This window comes from Antechinus flavipes, chromosome 5 (assembly GCF_016432865.1).
Source record: "Antechinus flavipes isolate AdamAnt ecotype Samford, QLD, Australia chromosome 5, AdamAnt_v2, whole genome shotgun sequence".
In the NCBI taxonomy this organism is placed as follows: domain Eukaryota; kingdom Metazoa; phylum Chordata; class Mammalia; order Dasyuromorphia; family Dasyuridae; genus Antechinus; species Antechinus flavipes.
In genome coordinates this window covers 86,150,509-86,171,672 of record NC_067402.1, presented here as the reverse complement: position 1 = coordinate 86,171,672, position 21,164 = coordinate 86,150,509, and the positions used below count along the sequence as shown (strand labels likewise).

Sequence of the window (21,164 nt, the reverse complement as noted above, 5' to 3'; positions counted from 1 at the left end):
GGTCAATACTCATTGATGCATCATCAATGGCACTGTTTATCTTGTCATTGTCTTCTGAGGATTTTCTTTGCAGAGACAGATGAGTTAAATGGCTCATGGTTTTTTGTTTGGTTTTGGTTTAATTTTGCCATTAGGGTCACCAGAGTGTAACAGAATGACTTGCATTTATATAGGTCTTTAAGGTTTTCAAAGTGCTCTACAAGTATGATTTTATTGGTCCCCTGTCACAACCCTATGAGGTAGGTGCTATCATTATCTACATTTTACAGATGAGGAAACCAAGGCAGAGAAAGTCCAGATGACTCACCTAGGATCACACAGCTAATAAGGGTCCGAGGTACCTTCCTGATGACCTAGCTACCTCTAAGATCTAGGGCAGGAAAGGACTTTAGAAATTATCTAGTCATCTTATTACAGATAAAGAAACAAGGAAAGTGTCTTGCCCAAAGTTACATTATTTGTTAATAAACTACCCAGTATCTGAAACCTACTTCTCTGACTTGTATTCCTGATGGAGAAGATATTGGAGTATCTTGAGATCTGTGAGACCTCAGAATGGATGAGGAGAAGAAGCTCTCAAGATCCTTTTCTATGTCTTTTTTTTTGTGTGTGTGGGGCGGGGGGGAGGTTGACTGAACTATAAGAGAGAGGGAGAGGTGGGGGTGGGGAGGATAAATAGGAAGAGGGAGAGGGGAAGGGGGAAGAAAGGGAGAGAGGGAGGGAGACAGAGACATAGAGACAGAGAGTATGTGTGTCTGTGCATGTAGACCTATGCATGCATATATGTATATGTTTTCTTCAACTGAATTATATTCCCAGAAGCAGATGAAACAACCTTTCCTATTTGTTAAGTGCCCTTATGAATTGTTCCAATATATTCAATCACATATGTGAGATGGAATTGAAGGGTGAAAAGGACAAAAAAAAAAAAAAGAAGAAAAAAAGCCAAGAGTATAACACAATTCACCATTTCTGGAGGGTGGCAGTTGGCAAGAAGTAAACTGGGATAGACTGTGTCTTAAAGCAGATTCAGCAGCCTGTCCACAACTCTGCGAAGTGTGAATGAGCCAGACTAAAATATAGTTGAGAAATATCAGACAAAATAAATAGAAACATAATCAGACAGAGATAACATTAATATGTGGTTTTCTAAGTCAAAATGTTCCCACTTATATCCTCATTGAAGTTTAGTAGTCCCCATTTCTATTGAGTTTGATACCACAATCTTATAACACAAGAGTCAGGAGCCTTCACCTTTTATATCAGTTGTTACAAAGATGGAGAAAGATATCTTTAAGAGGCATAAAACTAGACTCTGATATATTTGGGGACTTTAATATATTATTAAGGTTTTCAAAGGCAATGTCATGGAAATGGGAAATATTGTGTAAATAGGACAGGGACACAGAAATAGAAAAGATCTTAGCCATAATCTTTTCTAGTTTTTTCATTTGCTAGTTGAGGAAGGTAAAAGAGACACTTGGTCTGGCTGCGATTTTTTAACAAATACAGATAAAGCTGGAACTTGAACTGTGTCTCCTGACCCAGAGCAGATCTCATTCTGCTCTATTAAAGCTGTAATGGAAAGAAAATTCTCCATTTAATGTAGAGGTGAAATGGACTGGCTGTGAGGTGGCACAAACTAGTACACTAAAGCTGGAGTTGAGAAATCAAATGTTGGATACTTTCTAGCTGTGTGACCCAGCATACCTTATTTAACCTTTGTCTCAATTTGCTTAACATTAAAAAAAAAATGAGGATAATAATAGCACCTGCATCCTAGAGTGGTTGTCAGGGTCAAATGAGATAATATTTTAAAAGTGCTTAATATAGTGATAAATGCAATTGATCAATGGTCAATGGATATGAACAGACAATTTTCGGATGGAGAAATGGAAATTATTTCTAGCCATATGAAAAAATGCTCCAAGTCATTATTAATCAGAGAAATGCAAATTAAGACAACTCTGAGATACCACTAAGTACCTCTCAGATTGGCTAGGATGACAGGAAAAGATAATGCTGAATGTTGGAGGGGATGTGGGAAAATTGGGACACTGATACACTGTTGGTGGAGTTGTGAATGCATCCAACCACTCTGGAGAGTAATTTGGAACTATGCTCAAAAAGTTATCAAAACTGTACGTGCCCTTGATCCAGTAATATTACTAATGGGCTTATACCCCCAAAGAGATACTTAAGAAGAGAAACCTATATGTTTGTGGCAGCCCTTTTTGTAGTGGCTAGGAACTAGAAATTGAATATGCCCATCATTTGGAGAATGGCTGAATAAGTTGTGGTTTATGAATGTTATGGAATATTATTGTCCTGTAAGAAATAACCAGCAGGATGAATACAGAGAGGCTTGTAAGTCTCTCCAAAACTGATAACTGAGTGAAATTAGCAGAACCAGGAGATCATTATACACTTCAACAACAATACTATATGATGATCAATTCTGATGGACGTGGCTCTCTTCAACAATGAAATGAACTAAATCAGTTCCATTTGTTCATTAATGAAGAGAACCTGCTACATCCAGCAAAAGAACTATGGGAAATGAGTGTGAACCACAACATAGGATTTCCAATCCCTCTGTTTTTGTCCACTTGAATTTTTTATTTCCTTCACAGGTTATTTTTACCTTATTTCTAAGTCTGATTTTTCTTGTGCAGCAAAATAACTGTATGGATATATTATACATATATTGTGTTTAACATATACTTTAACATGTTTAACATGTATTGGACTGCCTGCCATCTAGGGGAGGGGGTGTGGAGAAGAAGGGGAAAAGTTGAAACAGAAGATTTTGCAAGGGTCAATGTCAAAAAATTACTCATGCATATATCTTATAAATAAAAAGCTATAATAAAAAAAGGGAAGTCCCAACTTCAATCCCAACTGAAGTCCCAACTAAAATCTCATCTTCTGTAGGAAGCCTTTCCTGATTCATTTTAATCCAAGTTTCCTTTTGTTGATTTTTCCAATGTTTCTTGTATGTCTTTTCTTTGTTGGTAGTTGTTTGCCATTGTCTCATTAAACAATTATCCCTTGAGAACAAATATATATATATATATATATATATACATTGTTGACGTCAATTCTTTATAAGCAGAAATTTACATCTTCTTGGGAAACACAAACATATAATTAAATATGAAATAATTTGGTCATGGGAAAGGCAGGCATGAGATCAAAAGAGGTCACTAATGGGAAGTAAGATTTGAGCTAGAGAGAACATTTTAGGCCAAAAAATAGCTTCCGTCAGGAGACAGAATATCCTATATAAAGAACAGAAAGTAGGCAACTTAGTTTATACCATATAATACTTGGAGTGGGGTAAGGATAATATGCAAATAGCTTGAAATGTAAGTTGGATTCAATTTCTGAAAGGTTTTTAATTTCAGATATGTTTGAATTCTGTCCTTGAGGAAATAGGGAGTCGTGGGAGGTTTTTGAGGAGACTAACAGGGTAAAACATGTACTATTTTAGGCAATTACATGAAGAAGTAGATAAGGGTTAATTAGATACATTCAGGGTAAATCTAAAGCAAAGGTTGGAGGAGCAATTGACGTAGGAAATACTACCAGATGACTAACTGAATTTTTTCACTCTTCAATCCATCATGCTGCTATTATGTAGACATGAGTACCATTATCTCCCCTGGTTTTACACACTTCTAAATGACAGTAAGGATCTGTGGGTGACCTCAGTGAGCGATATATCAGTTTCATGGATGAAAATCATTTCTTTCTAAAACTTTCCCATCATAATGGGAAGTTTAACTTTCTGGGGACTTCATGCAGGCAGGAATAATACCCCACGTGTGCTCATGTGGTGAATGTGTTGCTTTTTGAGAGAATGCTCGTCAGAGGATGATTTAATGGCTCTTGCATTGCCTATGATGGATGATGCACCCTGTAAAGCATTCCTGAAACTCAGCTGTTTCAAACTGATTTGACAAATGGGCAAGCTGCTTGCCTTGGTATATTTTGGTTTGATTTTTTTTCTTCCCAGTTAAAATGTGAACAAGTACCCACCAACTTAAAAGAAGAAGTGGGATGGTTTGAGCATCTTTTTAATTAGTGATAAGTACAATAGTTAACAGATTAGTCCAATTGCAGAAATGGGCATGGGAAGGTTTAGGGTGATTGGTTTTAAGAACATATTTAACATTGGCCAGTGTCAAAATATAGTGGAATTATTTCAGGTTTTGCTAAAAGCAAGTGGAATGCCTGAGACTTTTTAGGGTCCCCCCTTTTTAAGATAAGGCTTGAGTCAGGCTAGGATAAAACAAACTGCCTCATCCCAGTCCACTTCAAGCCTTACTTGTAAGGTGCTAAAATGGACAAAAGCAAGAAATGGATAAGTAAAACCCATGAGGTATCAAATAACTTTTCAGGATATCTTTTAGTTAAATTGAGAAATTTAAATGAATTTTTCCTGAGAAAAATTGATATTCCAGTCTTCTTCTCCAAATCTGTGATGGTCAATAACCTTAGTAAATGTATTTAATGGACATGAGAAGCATGTTTAGCTTTTCTGATAGTTGTATGACTAAATACACAGAGGTAATATTGTCTGGTAGAAAATCACTTGATTGGGAATCAAAAGCTCTGGATGTGAATGCTGAATCTGTTCCTTAACCTCTCTGGACCTCTCTAATACATCTTTAAAATGAAATGGTTGCACTAAATGACCTTATAATTCTAAATCTGTGATCCTCTAAGTGAAAAATGGGCTCCTTATAAGAAACAGTTTCAGTGTGTTTCTATCTATCATTATTTCCTCTCTTTTTCAGAAATCTTTGAGCTGGAAGTAAATGCCCACGTACAGAAGACTATTAGTGACCGGCAGATGCCTAAAATTGAATACAGAAGTATCGAGATTGAAGATTACAGTAAGTGTTGGGTTTTCTTTTTTTCTCATTTTTCATTACTATTCCTGCTCTGAAATGATTCAGCTGTCAGTAGAAGATTGCTTTGTCTAATGACTTATGTGGAAGAATACTATATTATCCCAATAATGATAGTCTCTGCTCTCCACACAGCTGGAAATGAGTTCTTGGGGGAAGGGGGTGTTCTGGAGCCAAGGAGAGATTCTGGGAGGCACAAAAAAAGAATTCTATTGATTGTATCAATTGATAAGTATTTATTGAGCACTCAATACCTGTCCAGAATGATACTAGACACTACAAGGCATAAAAGAGAAACATTAGACCCCTCTCTTCCATAAGTTTACCATCTCATTGAGATAAGACTAATACTCTTTCCTCCCTATGACATTCATACACTGTTCCAATCTCTTTAACTGCTTCTTTAATAGCCTCTGTTACTCTTCTCACCCTCCATACTTGGATAGGCCCCAAAATTCTGTCCTTGGCTTTTCTTCATCTCTATCTAAATTTTCTTCCTTGAAGATAAAGTCTTCCAGCTTCAGCTATTATTCCTAAGAAGCCATTTCCCAATGTCTCATTCTAAACTTGACTTCTCTATTGGACTCTAGTTCAGCATTTCCAGTGGTCTACTGGGCATTTTTGTTTAGTTATCCCTCCATCACCTGCACTTCAGCACAGAAAAGACTTCATTCAATGCTTTTCACCAAACTCCAGGCCCCTCTCTGAATTATTTCTGTGAATGGATCATAGATTTAGAACCAAAAAAGAGCTTGGTTTATACAAACACACACACACACACACACACACACACACATACATATGCATCAAAAAATTCAACTTAATAAACAATTCAACATTTATTAAGTATCTACTAGCCACAAGGTATGATATGAGATACAAAAAATAACAAAAGCAAAAACATTATAGCCACCATTAACCACGATTGGATGTTGCCAATAATGAGAACTCCAGTATCTTTCCCATACTGAGTCTATGAACAACAGGTAAAAAGAAAGAAAAACATAGTTTTCTAAGATAATATTTGGTTGGCCCCTCTTACTAAAATGGCTGAGCTATGTTTTGAAAGAAAGGAAGAGAAAAAAACAAATGAGATGTCTTTGTGTCATGGCAGTACAGTTCCAAGGAGTCTAGCTACTTTTCATTCTGATTCAATATATTCTGGGGTTCTCATAGACCAGATTCATTCTTAGGGCAGTTTTAAAAAGTCAATCTCTTGGGCTCATGTAGCCCTCACCAAAACTTTGCTCTGACATAGTTATTGAATACAGCTCATCTCTGGATCTTCAGAAATATGGGTAAATGGGTCCTCAGATCCATACAAACACTCAATGAAACAAATGTATTTTTCACATATGAGACAGATTTTGCCAGCCAACAGAAAACAGATCTCATAAATAATCATAATTCTCTTTGTCTAAAATCACTTTTTTAAAACAAAATCCTAATGTCCTCTAATTTGGCACTACTCTTTATTTAATACTGTCCTCATAAAGGAACCAGATCTAAGATTGCAACAACATCTTAGCAGTCAAGTGAATCCCTTTTCCCCAGAGGGAAACATATGGTGAGACTTAGATCCCTTCAGAAGGGAACCATGCTTAGAGTGGCTACATAGACAACATGTGGGCATTCTTGCGAGACCCTCTCTCACCTGATAGAAACCATCTGAGAACTTAGACTATCTCAGGGTGGTCTACCTTTGCAGCTCCTGGTCAACCTTTTCAATTAGATCTGTACTATTCAAATGCACTCAACAATCATATAACTGTTATAGTAGAACTTATGTCTGTCATTAATAGTTTTTGGAGGAGAGGAAACCCACCTTATCTACCAGCTGTATTCTCAGAAGCTCTCTGTAAGAGAGGCAGAAGGGGAAAGAATGAAATACACAATCCTCAATGAAGATTCCCTAATCTAGACCAGAAAAGGAGCTCCCCCAACTGAGCAGGAGCCAATTAATTCATTTTGAGGCAGTCCCCATCAATGAAATTTATTTTTCAGGAGGCACTACAGGGGACTTCCAACCAACCAACTCACCTTGGAGGCAGCCCCAGTCACTGAGACTTAGCCAGATGTCTTTCATCTTCTCTACAAGATGCCAGTGGGCATGTCCATACTCTCCATAGGGAGATCTTTACAACCCAAACAGAGGTTCACCTCCTTGTAATCTCATCAAATTGATTGGGGAACTCCTCTGATCAACCTCTAACACTAAAAATGTTTTATTTAGTACTGCAAAACCCTGTACCCAGAATTAAGGATACAAAACACAGAAAACAAAACTGAGTGACTTTCCTCATGTGTTATATCATTTATGTCTCTTGCATTGTATGTATCCATGGAGCAAATATTGCATGTTGAGCTGGATAGTAAACTCCTTGAGGTCTTAGTATAACATATATCAAAGGACTATGCAATAACAGCTCTGTCACAGGATAAGTGACAGGTAAGTCCTTGATATCACCTTTTAGTCTTTCCTTCCTCTTTTGTGTGTAGCTACATCAGAGAGCAGGAGACCCTGACAGTTAAATGATCAGTGGTCAGAGGCAATAGCAACATATCATTTAATCTATCCCCTCTAAAACCTCCTGCTGAAGACTGGCTATTTGGCCATTGCAACTGGGATATAGTTATTCCTATGATAGTTAGATACTCTTTGATAGCTGACAAAAAAGAATTCTACAATGGAGAGCCACTGTGAGCTGAAAAGAAGTGGTAGTAATGTAAATATTTATAAAGGGCCTGAGGGAGAGCTTAAAGGATCACTTAGCTGGGCATCCTTTGGCTAGAGATATAACTGCCTTAATTTATATGACAGCTCAGTGGAATCACTGCCTCGAATACAGGAAGAGGGGTTGTATTCAAAACCAGGAAAACTTTCTATTAGATTGTCAGGAGAACCCCAAGCCATACAAACTAAACAGTCCTTTGAGGAGTGAGAAAAGAAGTCTTGACCTCAAAGTTCCTGTCATTCTTATTTCAGCAATAGGTTGGTCATTATTAATGTTCATAATCAAATCCAAAATAGTAGTTCCCCTTATTAGTTCCTCTTTCTTTTGAATAATGGATTATCATTAAAGCAAAACAAGAATTTACCAGCTATTTGGACATACAGAGTACTTCAGAGACTGTCTATGGGTTGAAGTTCCCCATAATTATCATTGCATAATAACATTAGCCAGCTTTTAAATGTTTCATGAGCTATTCCTGTATTTCCCTATTACAGCCAAGAAGCGGCCTTTACCTTTTTGTTTGTCAGGGACCCCCTTGACAATCTGACAAAACCCATGGACTCCTTCTCATGATAATGTTAAGAGAATGAAACAAAATACATAAGATTACAAAAGACACTAATTATATTGAACTAAAATTATCAAAATATTTTTATTCATTTTGAACTTAAATACATGGACAAAAAAAGAATATTTCCATGTACATAGTACAAAGGATTCACTTGTTTTTCACCTTATTCCCTGCAGTTTTAAGAGTTAATGTAACCAACAGGCCTTAAATCCGTCAGTGACTTAGGGGATGTCTATCCCAAGCATGTAAAGACTTGTTCAGGTGGAATGGGTGGATAAGAACAGTTTGTTACAATAGCCATGAAGGCAGCTAATGCAGGTTCTGTGGAGTGCTTAGAGCTTGTTACATATCAAAGATGCCAGTGTCACCCATTGCAACCCAGGCCATCACCAAGCACTTGTCTTGACACTGACCTTTGATATCTCTGGAAGAAAAAGAGAAGTTGATGACTCTGTATAACCTTGCCTCACTTAAATCCAATTTATATGCAAATAAAAATACCACCCCATAATATCAATGGTCCTCTATGAAAATGTATTTATGTATATGTGTGTGTATATCTGTGTAGATATACACACACATACATATATATGTATATACAATAGACACATGCATATATGGACACACATATACATATTTAATATACATATATGCATATTCATATTTTAAAGGCACTCCTTGCCTTAAATGCTTTCTTCTTTTCTATCCATCCTTTAAAAGCTACTTAATATCCTTCCTCCATAATATTTTCACCAACCCATAATGATCTCTCATTCCTCTGAACTCCCATTGCATCTGTGATATCTACTAATTATCTGGCACTTTACCTATACTACATTGTATTGTTATAACATATTCTTAGTAATGTTCTTCATCTTAAAATAGAGTATAAGTCCTTTAAATATTGTCCTTTCTATGCCATTCAGTCTTTCAATAAGCACATATTTGACACTTATTATGTACTGGCACTGTGCTAAGTTCTGAGGATACAAAGAAAGACAAAAATCAGCACCTGCCTTAAAGAACTCACAAACTAACGAGGGGAGAAAACTTGCAAACAACTATGTATATAGTTATATAAATAAGATTGATATAATAAGTTATATAAAGGACAAATGGGAAATAATCAACAGAAGGACAGCAGAATTCAATAGCACAGTGCTTTGCATATAGCCAATGCTTGTTTTTGGTTTGATAAAGACTTGTAAAAATGGAATTTCACTTCCTAAAGCTTGTGGACTCTTGATATTTTAGTAAAATTTTCCTAATAAGCTGAAAAACAAAAAGGATTTTCATGTTTATCCTTAGTTACTCAATAGATTCAACTAATAAAGAACCGGGAAGACTAGATGACTCAGTGCTGGACCTGGAATCAGGAAGACTTCCATTCCATGAGTTACCCTTAGCTAACTTACTGTGTGACCCTGGGCAAGTCACTTAACCCGGTTTGCCTCAGTTTCCTCATCTGTAAAATGAGCTGGAGAAGGAAATGATAAGCCACTCTAGTATCTTTGCCAAAAAAAAAAAAAAAAATGGGGTCATGGATAGTCAGGCAAGACTGAAACAATTGAACAATAACTAATGAAGAACAATATTCACCAATCATTCCAGTTAACAATGAGATTATATACTGGTTTCTTTAGGAATTAGGTCCTAAAAACTGGCAGGTGGTTACTGTGCATTAGGCATTTTCAGTGGATTCTCTGATCTCTCATAGAGAGCAGGACATTCATCTGGAATATTTATAATTAACACATTCATGGAATTAAATAATAGTATTTTAAGGTGAAAGTAGTTATCCTGAGCAGAGACAGGATTAAAACCCCATTGTCCTGATTTACAATCATGTGCTCTCTACTACTCTATATTGCCTTTCCCAATTAACTTCCCATTTCTTTGCCATAAGTAAATACCGAGAGAAAGAGAGAGAGAGAGAGAGAGAGAGAGAGAGAAATAATGAAGAGAAATCCTTTTTCTTTCCCACAGGAAATATGGGCCTCCTTTTTCTGTCATCATCTACCAAAAATCATTTATAATACAGTTGAGAATTCCTTAAGATCTTTAAATCTCACAGCATACTAAACAACTTATTCTAGAGTCGTGATGACCCTGAAGACTAGAAGGGAAATTGCTGCCCAAAGATCACCTGACTTTAGTATTTTAAGAATGAAAGTGACCATCTGTCTGCACATGTAAAATTCACATGTAGAATCAGTCTACCAGGAAGAAGAAGCCAGGTGATGGCTGAAAAAAAAGGTATTCTTTAAGGATGCTAAGACCCCACCCATGGTCACAAACATCTGGGCAGTATCAACCACAATGACTTCGGTGTTCACTTACTTGAAACCTAAATTCACTCCAAAAATTGAATATCTGTCCTAATCTATTCTAGCATTCTGAGGATTTAAAAGAGGTTTTCACAATAGAGTTAAACCAGTTATTTAGAAAGTAAAAGATTTTTATTGTAATATCTTTTGTGCCACACAAGCAAAGGTCTAGGAGAACCAAGAAAAGGGAGAGTACAGGGCAGGAGGAATCGGAGGCAAAGGATATATCTGTGCCTCGGTGGCCAGAGGGAGATGCTACAATCATAGCAGAGTTATTAGACCTCAGGTGTAGGAATCTTCACCTCATTACAGAAACAAGGATAGGAATTGGAGAGGCTGTATGGAACTTGGAGCACTTGGTGTGATCTCACCTAGGTCCCAACTTCTCTGCCTAATAGAAGTGTGGGCCACCAAAGTCTTTTGATTTCTTTTCATGACAAAGTAACTCAATCACATAGACCATTGGTTTTATATGGCAAGGTTTAGGGGTAACTCCCCCAATATTGGTTCTTGCTCAGGTATGTCTAATTGGTTTTTCCATCTGTGACATGATGTTCAGCAAGGACTCAGCTGTACAAGAATAATGAGTCATTAAAGAGTAAAGAAAGAAAAAAAAAAAAAAAAAGAATGATAAAATAAAAACATCTAGATGAAAGTGACCTTAAAGGTTTCAGATGGTTCCCCTGGCCTTCCCCCTCCCCCAAAATAGTTTTTTCTTGTTTTATTGTGTTGGATTATACAAAGCTCTGATCAGATAGAGAGAAAGTCTTAAGGAACCCTCTTCTGGAATCTAAAGCTATTTTCTGGCCACTGGGCCAGTTTCCAAGGTCTGCCCTTCGGCTTATCAGTAGCAGAAACAGCCCAGTCCATGTTTTATGGATATTTAAATGATAAAGTCCATCCCCAGCCTTTCTGCTTGTCCCAGGGCCATTGATCCAATTTGCAAGGCATTAGCATTCAACCGGAATAAGTAATTAGACCCTGTGTCAGAAAATGATTGCCAAGCAAACGTGTCTAGCCTGTGGTGAACCTGTATATTAATCATATTGAAAATGCCACTAATTCTGAGTTAATTGCTAAGCCTTTGGTAATCTAGGTTCTGTTTACCATCAGTAAACAAATGCCAAATTTAAGAAGGAAGGTTTGTAGAGTTTTGTTTGGGGAGAAAGAACCCAGTGGGGAAATTTGTTGGTCTTTGGGTTTGTTTTTTTTTTTTAAATTTTATTATTAAGGCAGTTTTTACTAGCCTGAGGAATAGATCCAAAAAACCTAGATAGTGACAAGGCACAGCTGGGGCTACAGAGGCTGGTAACCAGACCACCTTCAAGTATCCCTTCCGGCACAGAGTGGGGCTCTCAATATCCATCCAGCAATTAGCACTGCCATCTTGCTTTGGTACATAGATATCCCCCACCCCCACCCCTTGCCTTGTCCTTTCCTCCTCTCTCTTCCTTGTCCCTATATCACCCAGGACCTGTTTTCTTTTCTCTCTCCCCCAATCCCTTCAAATATTGATTCCCAGCTGGGATACTGACACTGCTGCCTAAGGGGAAAATAACAGAGATGGGAAGATGTTTAATTGTGTGTTGTGCAAGCCATGCATGACAAAGTGACTCATGGAGCCCTAAGGGTTTTCGTTTCTTTCTGCCTGGGATGTTGCTGTTAATAAACCCACACATTTGTACATCTTCTCCCTTTTAAAGTATATCCACATACATGAGCTCATCAAATCTCTGCCATGAACTTGTAGATTTGGGAGCACAGGTATATTTATTCACGGGTTACAGATGATGAAAATGAACAGCAAAGTGAAGTGACTTACTTGTGGTCCAACAATAAGCTGGTGACAGAGCTCACAGAAGACCCCCAGTTCTTCTGATGACTTAGCCCTTTCCACCATAATGCAGTGCCTTCCCTTCTTAGATATCCTCTCTCTTGATTATTCTCCTTATTCCCTAAACATTCCCTTTGACTCCATAACCAGGTCAGTCTTTTGCAATTCAGCAAGCATTTGCTAAGCTGTTAAATGCAGTGTGAATACTGTGCAAGATTCTTGGGGAGATATAAAGTCTTGATAAGATACAGATCCTGCCCTCTTGGAAATTATGGCCTAGTAGGGAGATAAGATACAAAACTAGGGAGCTATAATTCCCAATAATATGTGATAAGTGCATTAGACAAGTACAGAATAAAATGCTAAAGAAGTCTGTTGGAGGGAGGGCTTTACCAATGAAAGTATTAGGAAAGGTCTCATGTAGAAAAGGAAGGAAGGAAAAGAAGGGAGGGAGGAAGGAAAGGAAAGGAGGAAGGAAGGAAGGAAAGAAGAAAAGGAGGGAGGAAGGGAGAGAAATAAAGAAATAATGTTTCAAGGATGTACCAAGTACAAGAAGGCATGATAAGCTAGAAAGTTAAGTAGTGGGAGACTGTGAGTGACTTTGAAAAGAGTAACATAATCAGATCTGTATTCAGGATTCAGGCTTGAATTGCCTACAGTATAACTCTACTTGGATGACCTACCTGTATTCTTCCCACATACACACCTAACATGTTTAAAACTGAGCCTATAATCTTTCCCCAAAAGTCATCTCTTCTGACATCACTCTTTCCCCCATCAGTACCACCATTTGCCCAATTTTCCTCACTTAAAACTTTGCTTTGATGCTTAATTCTTCTCTCTCTCACACCTCCGCACACTAGTCAAACTTTAAAATTCTGCTTCTACAATATTTCTCATCTTTCTCTTTGTTCTATTCCTATTATTGCTTTGGCCCCGAAACCAATTAGAACAGTCCAAAAGCACCTAGGAGCAGCTGTGTCCTCTTTCCTTACCTCCTCCCTCTCTTTCCTGGCCCTGGGCCCCAAAACCCATCCAAAGTGCAGTAAGTCCACCAGGAGCATCTTCCCCCTTGCCTTTTCTCCCTGCAGAACAAGGCAAGAAAGAATTCATTCAGATTGCTGTGCTGCTTTCCAGCTTGAAGGAGATGGGAGACACAAAAGTCCTCCAACTCCTTCCAACTATTCTACCTCCATGATATCCAGAGCCTCCAAACACTGTCATCTAACCTATAATATAACGTAAGGATTCATGAACCTTGAAATTTTCCCAAAGACCCCCCAAAAAATGAAAGAAAAAAAGAGGAAATAGTCCCAAATATTGAGGAGCTTGCATTCTAATGAGGGAGACAATTTGTAAATAAATCAGTACATCTAAGATATGATACCTTATATCAGTGTAAATGTGGGAAAGGTTAAAGGGATGGGAAGGAAACAAGTTTGGAAAAACTGGAAAAACAGTATTGATAATGTGAAGTAAGCCTATGAAGGTAGGCTGAAGTCAGATAAAGGCAAGACAAAAGAAGATTCTGCATTTTATCCTGCAGACAAGAAGGAAACATTAGAACTTAATCTGCTATCCTTTAGTCAGCCCTGTGAGTTAAGACTATTGATTAGGTAGCTGCATGACAATCATGATAATACCTTCCAGAGAGCTTTAAGGTTTGCAAAACATTCATTTTATTGTCACAAACCTGGGAGATGAGTGCTACTATTATCAGATGAGAAAACTGAGGCAGACTGCAATTAAGTGACTTGGCCAGAATCATTCAATAAGTGTCAGAGGCTATCCTTGGATTCTTCTCTTCCTGATTCCAGGACTGCCTATCCACTTTGACAGCTAGCTGTTTCATAAAAGTAGGCACTGGATAAACATTTGTTGAGTGCTCCCTGAAGTTAAATCCTAAAGTCCCATGAACACTCAAACAAACAGCTCCCTCTGTTCTACCCTAAGCAAATGACATTTTTACAGAAAGATTACAGAAAAAAAAAGGTACCTGGATGTAAGCTGTGTGACCAAGGACAGGCTTTAACCTCTCTGAGTCATAATATTCTCATCTTAAGAATGGGTATAAAACACTATCTGCCTCATAGACTGTTGCAAGGATGGTGTTCCATCAAATGTGAAGTGCTATTTAATTATGAACCATGTCTATCATCTATCGGTCACTAAAATGTTAATATGTTTGTCTGTTCCCACCCAGTATTGCCAATGCAGATCTTAAAGCCGGCCACCTTCACGGATACCACCCACTATCCTCTGCTCCTGGTAGTGTAAGTATGACCGCCGCCTTTCACGGGTGAACTGTTTAAGGAAGAGCTGAGAAATGATTGGGAAAATGCCAGGAGGTGTCAGGAAAGATCTCCTCGTTCATTTAAAACTCTCTTCTGCCAGGGCCCAAAGAAGCCTCAAAGAAGAAAGGAGACTAAGCCTGCCTTGGTCTCTTCCCCCTGGTGATTTTTCACCTCCCCCTTAAATGGGACCCTGTGCCACCATGTCAAGGATGAAGGAGAATTTCTAGTAGTCACTTATGAGAAGAGAACACTCCTGGCTAGCCAGTACGAGTGCCAACTTTGCTGTAAGCCCAGACTACAAAATTCAGGCTCTGCTTGGGTCCTATCCAAAAGGGTTTAATTACTGAAGTTCTAAAAGGACTTTATTATGAGATAACCTCCCCTGTAAGGCAGGTTCACAGCATGGCCCCAAAGAAGGAGTTATAGTTGCCAAAGAAAAATTAACCCAGTTTCCTAACATTCTGGATTGATTTAATACATTCTTCATCTTTCATCCTTCTCTCTTGGGGATGGTTTTATTCAGAAGATTTTCACACTTACCAAAGGCCCCTCTGATTCTCCAGACCAATGGTTTTTAACCCTCATCTCTGGAGTAGAAGCTCCACCCACCCTACCCCATCTGGTTTTCTAGCAATGAGAATCCAGAAGGAAGGCCTTTTCAAATTCCCAGAAAAGTGATTTCCCCCTCACTTTTCTTGTTGAAATGAATGCTCTGGAGCTTCATTCAAAGACCACATCTGGATATACTGACAGTTAAATCACATCCCTTATAATTTAATCACTAAGTATGGGAAAATGTGGGGGTGGGGGGAGGAACTTTTGACTATTCAATAATTCCTTCTCATCTTTTCTTTGCTGTAGATCTAAAATGGACACCATTCATGTCCTAAAAGGGAAGTAAAATAAAAAGGAACTTTTTTTTAATGATGGAATTCAAATATAATAATAATCACAATAATACAAAAATGTTCCTTTGAATGTTTAGTCTGGAATGAAAGAGTTCTAGTAAAGTCATTTGACTTCTGTGACTATTAGAGACTGCACTAGAAAAGCTCTGATTAGTGTGAGATCTGTTCCAAATGTTTTCTCTTTTTTTCCTGATCTTCCCTAATGGACCTCCAATGATAGAGGTGCATAACTTCCCCCTATCTGCTACTCCTAGGGTCCCAACCTTTTTTTAGGAACTCTCCTTCACCTTTAACTTTATTTCAAGCAAGGGATTCTCCCGGGACATCTCAGTGGTAGGCCTGTCCTCTGAGTTGCTAAACCCCTCTCCTAATTCTACCTCTCAATTTAATTGGCTCAGGTCCAGGTTTAGTTAATTATGGCTCTAGAACTCTAAGATTCTTTCCTGTGGCACATCCTGTGATTCCTTTTTAGCATAATCTAGTCTTGTCTTGGATGTTCTAAAGGGTAAGAAAAGAGTGACCAAACTTAGGAGAATCATGTATCCTGTAGACCACGTACATAGCAATGGTAGAAAGATACAAAGGGATTAACTGCAACCTCTAACTTCTAACCTTTAGAAGTAAAGTTTTATAAAACCTGAGTAAGACAAAGAGTAAGAAAGAAGGAGAAGTTAATGCATAATCAAGGAATCATTTTCCTTCCTGTTCCTCCCATCCCTGCTCCCAGTCAATTTGAGGTAATCCATCTTTTTCTAAGACTTTTTTATTGTCCCTCTGCAGAAATTGACAACCATAAAATGGGCTGCAACCCAAAATTGGGAAGCAGTATTATTAAGGAGGGCATGCATTGAACCAATCCTTTGATGTCAATATTACAAAGGTATTCACTATCTATATATATAGAAATAATAATAGTGGACATTTATATGGACAACTAAGTGGCACAGTATATACAGTGCCAAGCCTGGAATCAGGAAGACGAGTTCAAATGCAGCCCCAGATTTTTAGCTGTGGGACCTTGGAAAAATCACTAAACCCTGTTTACCTCAGTTTCCTCATCTGTAAAACGTGCTGGAGAAGGAAATGGTAAACCACTCCTGTGTCTTTGCCGGGAAAACCCCAAAGGGAGTCATAAAGAGTCTGACAAAAACCAAAACAACTCAACAGCTACATTGATGCAACTATTTATATATTTATATCCTTTTAACAACCCTTGTAAGAATTCCATTTTACAAATGATAAAATTGAGGCTGAGAGAAGTAAGATAGCTTGCCCAAAATTATGCACTTCATAAATATCTGATGGGATTGGAACTTCCTCTCTACTCCAAAGCAACTCCATCTTAGTTGCTAACTTAGTATCTTAGAGTTGGAAAGGTTTTCTATCCAGAGACCATCTAATTCAATTCTTTCATTTTATAGATGAGGAAAACTAATATTAAAATGTTAAGGGATGAGTCTAGGTCCACAGAAGGGGCACTGAAACCCAAGTTGAATGAGGTCACATCCAGTGCCCTTTGTACTCTAAATGTATAGAAAGAGAGTAGTAGGAGGGCTACAGCACAAATCCAGGGTATTCCAACTCTAGGGCACCAAGCTTCATAAGGACCTCCAGAATCCCAAAAAGTGGTTTTTATAGAGATTTTTCTCTCTGGACTTGACATAGATCAGTTATAAATCTGACTCCATCCCCCTCATTGTTAATTTCATTCCAAAGAAGAAAGGAAGGGGAAACTGAGGCAATCTAACTGAGAAAATAATAATGATTTTTAAAAACCATCATCCTTGAAACTACCTCCCACCAAGGACTTGAGAACTGCCAAAATCTCACAGCTATCCAATTACCTCCAAAGGAACTTAATTTCATTACAGGAGGTGCTTGAGAGAGATCAGAACTCATTAAGCTAACAGCACTTGATTAGACAGAATCTAAAAAGTATGCTGGCTGGAACATGAAATAAAGAAGTCCAAAAGAGAAATGCTGATATATGTAAATTTTTTAAATTATATAAATGGATGGTGAGGGTCTGCTCCTCAAAGAGGAGAATTCTCCTCTTACCCCCTCCCCAACTTTTCACCTCAATTGATGTCACATCCCTTTTCTTCACAGTTGATGAACAAACACCTCTCATCTGGGTGGGAGATGTGGGCAAGGATAGACTCGGCCCCATAAATAAAGTAAAATACTAGGAAGTAGCATTTGAGAGGAACAAGAGAAGAGTCCTGCCCCCCCCAAAAAAAAAAAAAATCTGCTCCCAAATGACATATTGTTGATTCCAGAATTTAGAATTGGAAGGAACTTTAGAGATATACCATCTAGAGGTTCTGAAAATGGTGTCAGTGGATGCTTGAGACCCTTCCGGGGGTCCTTGAGGTCAAAACTATTTTTACAAGAATACTAAAATGGTATTGGTCTATTAAAATACTCCTTCCTTTCCCAACTACACATCTGCATGATGCCAAATTTTCTTTATAGACTTCAATCAAAACAACATATTGTAACAGATTATACACAGAAGCAGATATAAGAATGCAGCTGTCTTCTACTAATTCAGGCATTTTAATGCAAGATTAGATTCGCAAGAACAACAACAAAAAAAAAAAATAAGTGTGACAATACCACTCCTTTCACTAAATTGTTTTGGTCTGCAAAATATAGTTAATCTTCATAAAAATGTTAACAATAGCATCAAAGGATTCAATATTGTTATTTTAACTAATTAAAACTTTTTGGGGTCCTTAGTCATTTTTAAGAGTGCAAAGTGGTCCTGAGACCAAAAACTTTTTAGAGCCCAGTACATGTCATCTAATGCAACTCTTTCAATTTACAAATGAGGAAACTGAGCCCTCAAAGAGAAATGACAAATAAATGTCATCATTGTAGATGTCCTTTCTCCCAAGTCAATGAATTATTCCTATTAAAACTGATGAAACTCTAAAGTGTTATCCTTAATCCTTTTCAGGGATGGCACTCCAGGGAGCCAGAGTGTGACTGAAAAGTTTGAGGTCAACTGGGAAACTGTGATGGTCAGCAGTCACGGTGCCATCGTGGTGAAGTTTGACGGTCGTGGTAGCGGATTCCAAGGAACCAAGCTCCTCCATGAAGTGAAGAGAAAACTGGGCTCCCTGGAAGAGAAAGACCAGTTGAAAGCAGTGGGGTGAGGGCCCATTACCTTGTGAATTGAATTGAATTGGGAAAGGTAATAGGGCAAAGCAATTCAATGGCATAAGATTGGGCCCCTCCCAGGGAGCCACATCCTTGACATAGTTGTGCACATTCACATATCATTTGCATGAATTTTCAACGTGCCTGCAACAGACTTTGTAGAAAAGTCTCAGGCCACTTTCAAGGTAAAATATCGTTGGTTTTCCCTCTAAAAATATCTTGCTCCTGTAGCCTTCTCTTTTTTAATGTAACAATTAGCTCAGCAGGCTCTAGCATGGGGCCAGTTAGGATGAAGGTCCTTCATTGCCTCAGGTAGATTCATTCCACTGAGTGGCTACAGAGTGCACTGTTCTCCCAGCCGATGTTTGATATGTAAAGACCATTAGTCATAAGGGGGATGTGTGAATGGATCAGGGTAACTACCTTGCTCAGAGAGTACCCAAAACATATTTTCATGTTTCTGACTCCACAGTGTAATTTTCACACCTTTAGGACTTCGCATTCTGAAGACATTATATTCTCATTTACCCATGGTATCTCCTACACCAGCAGAGTAATATAGACCCCCCAAAAATTACTAAAAACAATAAAAAGGTGAGGAATCCATCAGAAACCTGTCCAAGACTATCAATCTCTATTTACCTCTCCTCTCTCACTCCCTCTTCCTTCTTTCCTTCCTCTCCTCCCTCCCCCTCTGTCTCTCTCTCTTTCACTTTCTCTCACGCACATACACACATACAATTTGGAGAATGTGTATCTCATTATATTATGGCACACAAAACCTCTGGCATAAGACATGACTTTCCAGGGGAGAGATATTACTGAAAGAATTCACCCAGTCCCAAATTTATCTACATAGAAAGTCAGAAACAGACAATCTGAGATATAGTGTAATGGGAAAGAATAAGCATTAGCATCTTCACTGTCATTCAATGCATTTCAGTTGGCTCATTAAATAACTGTTGAGTATCCCCTTTTGCAGATTCTATGTCAGAAATGAAGAAAAAAAAAAAAAAAAAACACCCTTTCAGGAAGGAAAGAGGTTTAAACGATTCAACAGTTCACTTCACTGAATATTATGTATGCCTCTGTCATAAATCTTCGGTGGTTCCCTATTGCTTATAGTATAATGTTCAAATCTATTGCCTGGCATTCGAGGCCTTCCTCGACATCAGTCTAGCTTTTCAACCTCATCTCAAAACACTCCATTTCACCTACTTGAAAAGCTCCTGCTCATCTTCACTAGGAGCTTGCAACACACTTAGTTAATGAAGCTCAGGCTTAAAATGTCCTCTAAACATGACTTAGGCTTTCTTGCCTTGGTTTTTGGTATTCCCCATACTTGGAATGGCCTTTCTCCTCCTTTTAAACCTTAATTTCTTACCCGTCCTTTGAATTTTGATCAAATGTCACCTTTTTTCTGTCCATAAAGATCCTTTCTTGAACCTCACCTAATTTTGCACCTCTCTGATGCACTTATCATAGATTATTCTGTATTGCCATCATTGTTATATTGTCATATCCTTCTTATTATTAGCTCTATGAGGAATAGAAAGAGGGCACGTGTGGCATATTGCGGTCTGTGAAGAACAGTAAGTGAGCCAATGTGACTGGTCTAGAAAGAGTATGGAGGGAAGAAATGTATAGGTCAACTGAGAGATAGGAAAGGGCCAGCCAGCATCAGAGGACCTTTAAAGTTAGAGCAGAGGATGTTTGAGTCTTAGAACCGTAGAACTTACTGAGTAAGAGTTTAGCAAGGTCAGATCTTCTCTTTAAGGTAACTGTCTTGGCAACTATGTGCAAGGTGAATTAGTAGGAAGGAATGAAGTAAGAAGACTTAATTAGGAGCATATCACAATTAAGGAGATAAGAAGGGATGGGATTTTGAACCAGGGTAGTGGCTGTGAGAATGGAAGGAAGGGGACATATACATGAGAAACTGAATGGGATATGTGAAGCAAGTAAAAGTGAATGAAGGGTGATGGATGACGCTGGGGTTGGAAGCATGGAATACTGGAGAGGTGTGTGCGCCCTTGACAGCAGAGAGGTGGGTTTGGAGGAAAAGAGAATCAGTTCTGTTTGGACATGATGAGTGTGAGCTGTCTGTGAGGCCTCCTGTCTGAGATGTCCATTAGGCAGTTGGTGATACTGGCTCAGAGCTTGAGTGAGAGACTAAGACCAGATATACAGAACCATTGTCAATCACTAAACCTATGAATCAAAGGTTCGTTGACTTAAAACCAGAGGATATCTTAGAGTCTATCTAGACTCATGTCTCCATTTTGTTAGCTAAGGACACACGCATGGAGAGATTTATTCTAGGACACATAGATAATGACAGTCAAGATTTGAACCCAAGTCCTGTGACTCTAAAACCCACACTCCTTCCATCTCCCTTTGAGAGAATAGAGAGA

The 21,164-nt window shown here is 38.3% G+C and overlaps 1 protein-coding gene across 3 annotated transcripts in view; it reads left to right on the top strand.

The window, feature by feature from the left end:
• Nucleotides 1–21,164, top strand: part of DPP6 (dipeptidyl peptidase like 6) — a 1,012,545-nt gene that overhangs the window by 968,870 nt on the left and 22,511 nt on the right. For 2 of the 3 annotated variants that reach the window (XM_051961469.1, XM_051961470.1), the window contains exons 18-20: nt 4,803–4,901; nt 14,587–14,656; nt 18,548–18,742. In XM_051961469.1, coding sequence (XP_051817429.1) covers nt 4,803–4,901; nt 14,587–14,656; nt 18,548–18,742 — 364 coding nt within the window. Of the gene's footprint in view, nt 1–4,802; nt 4,902–14,586; nt 14,657–18,547; nt 18,743–21,164 lie in introns of those variants that run through there. The other variant, XR_007947662.1, reaches the window with a different exon arrangement.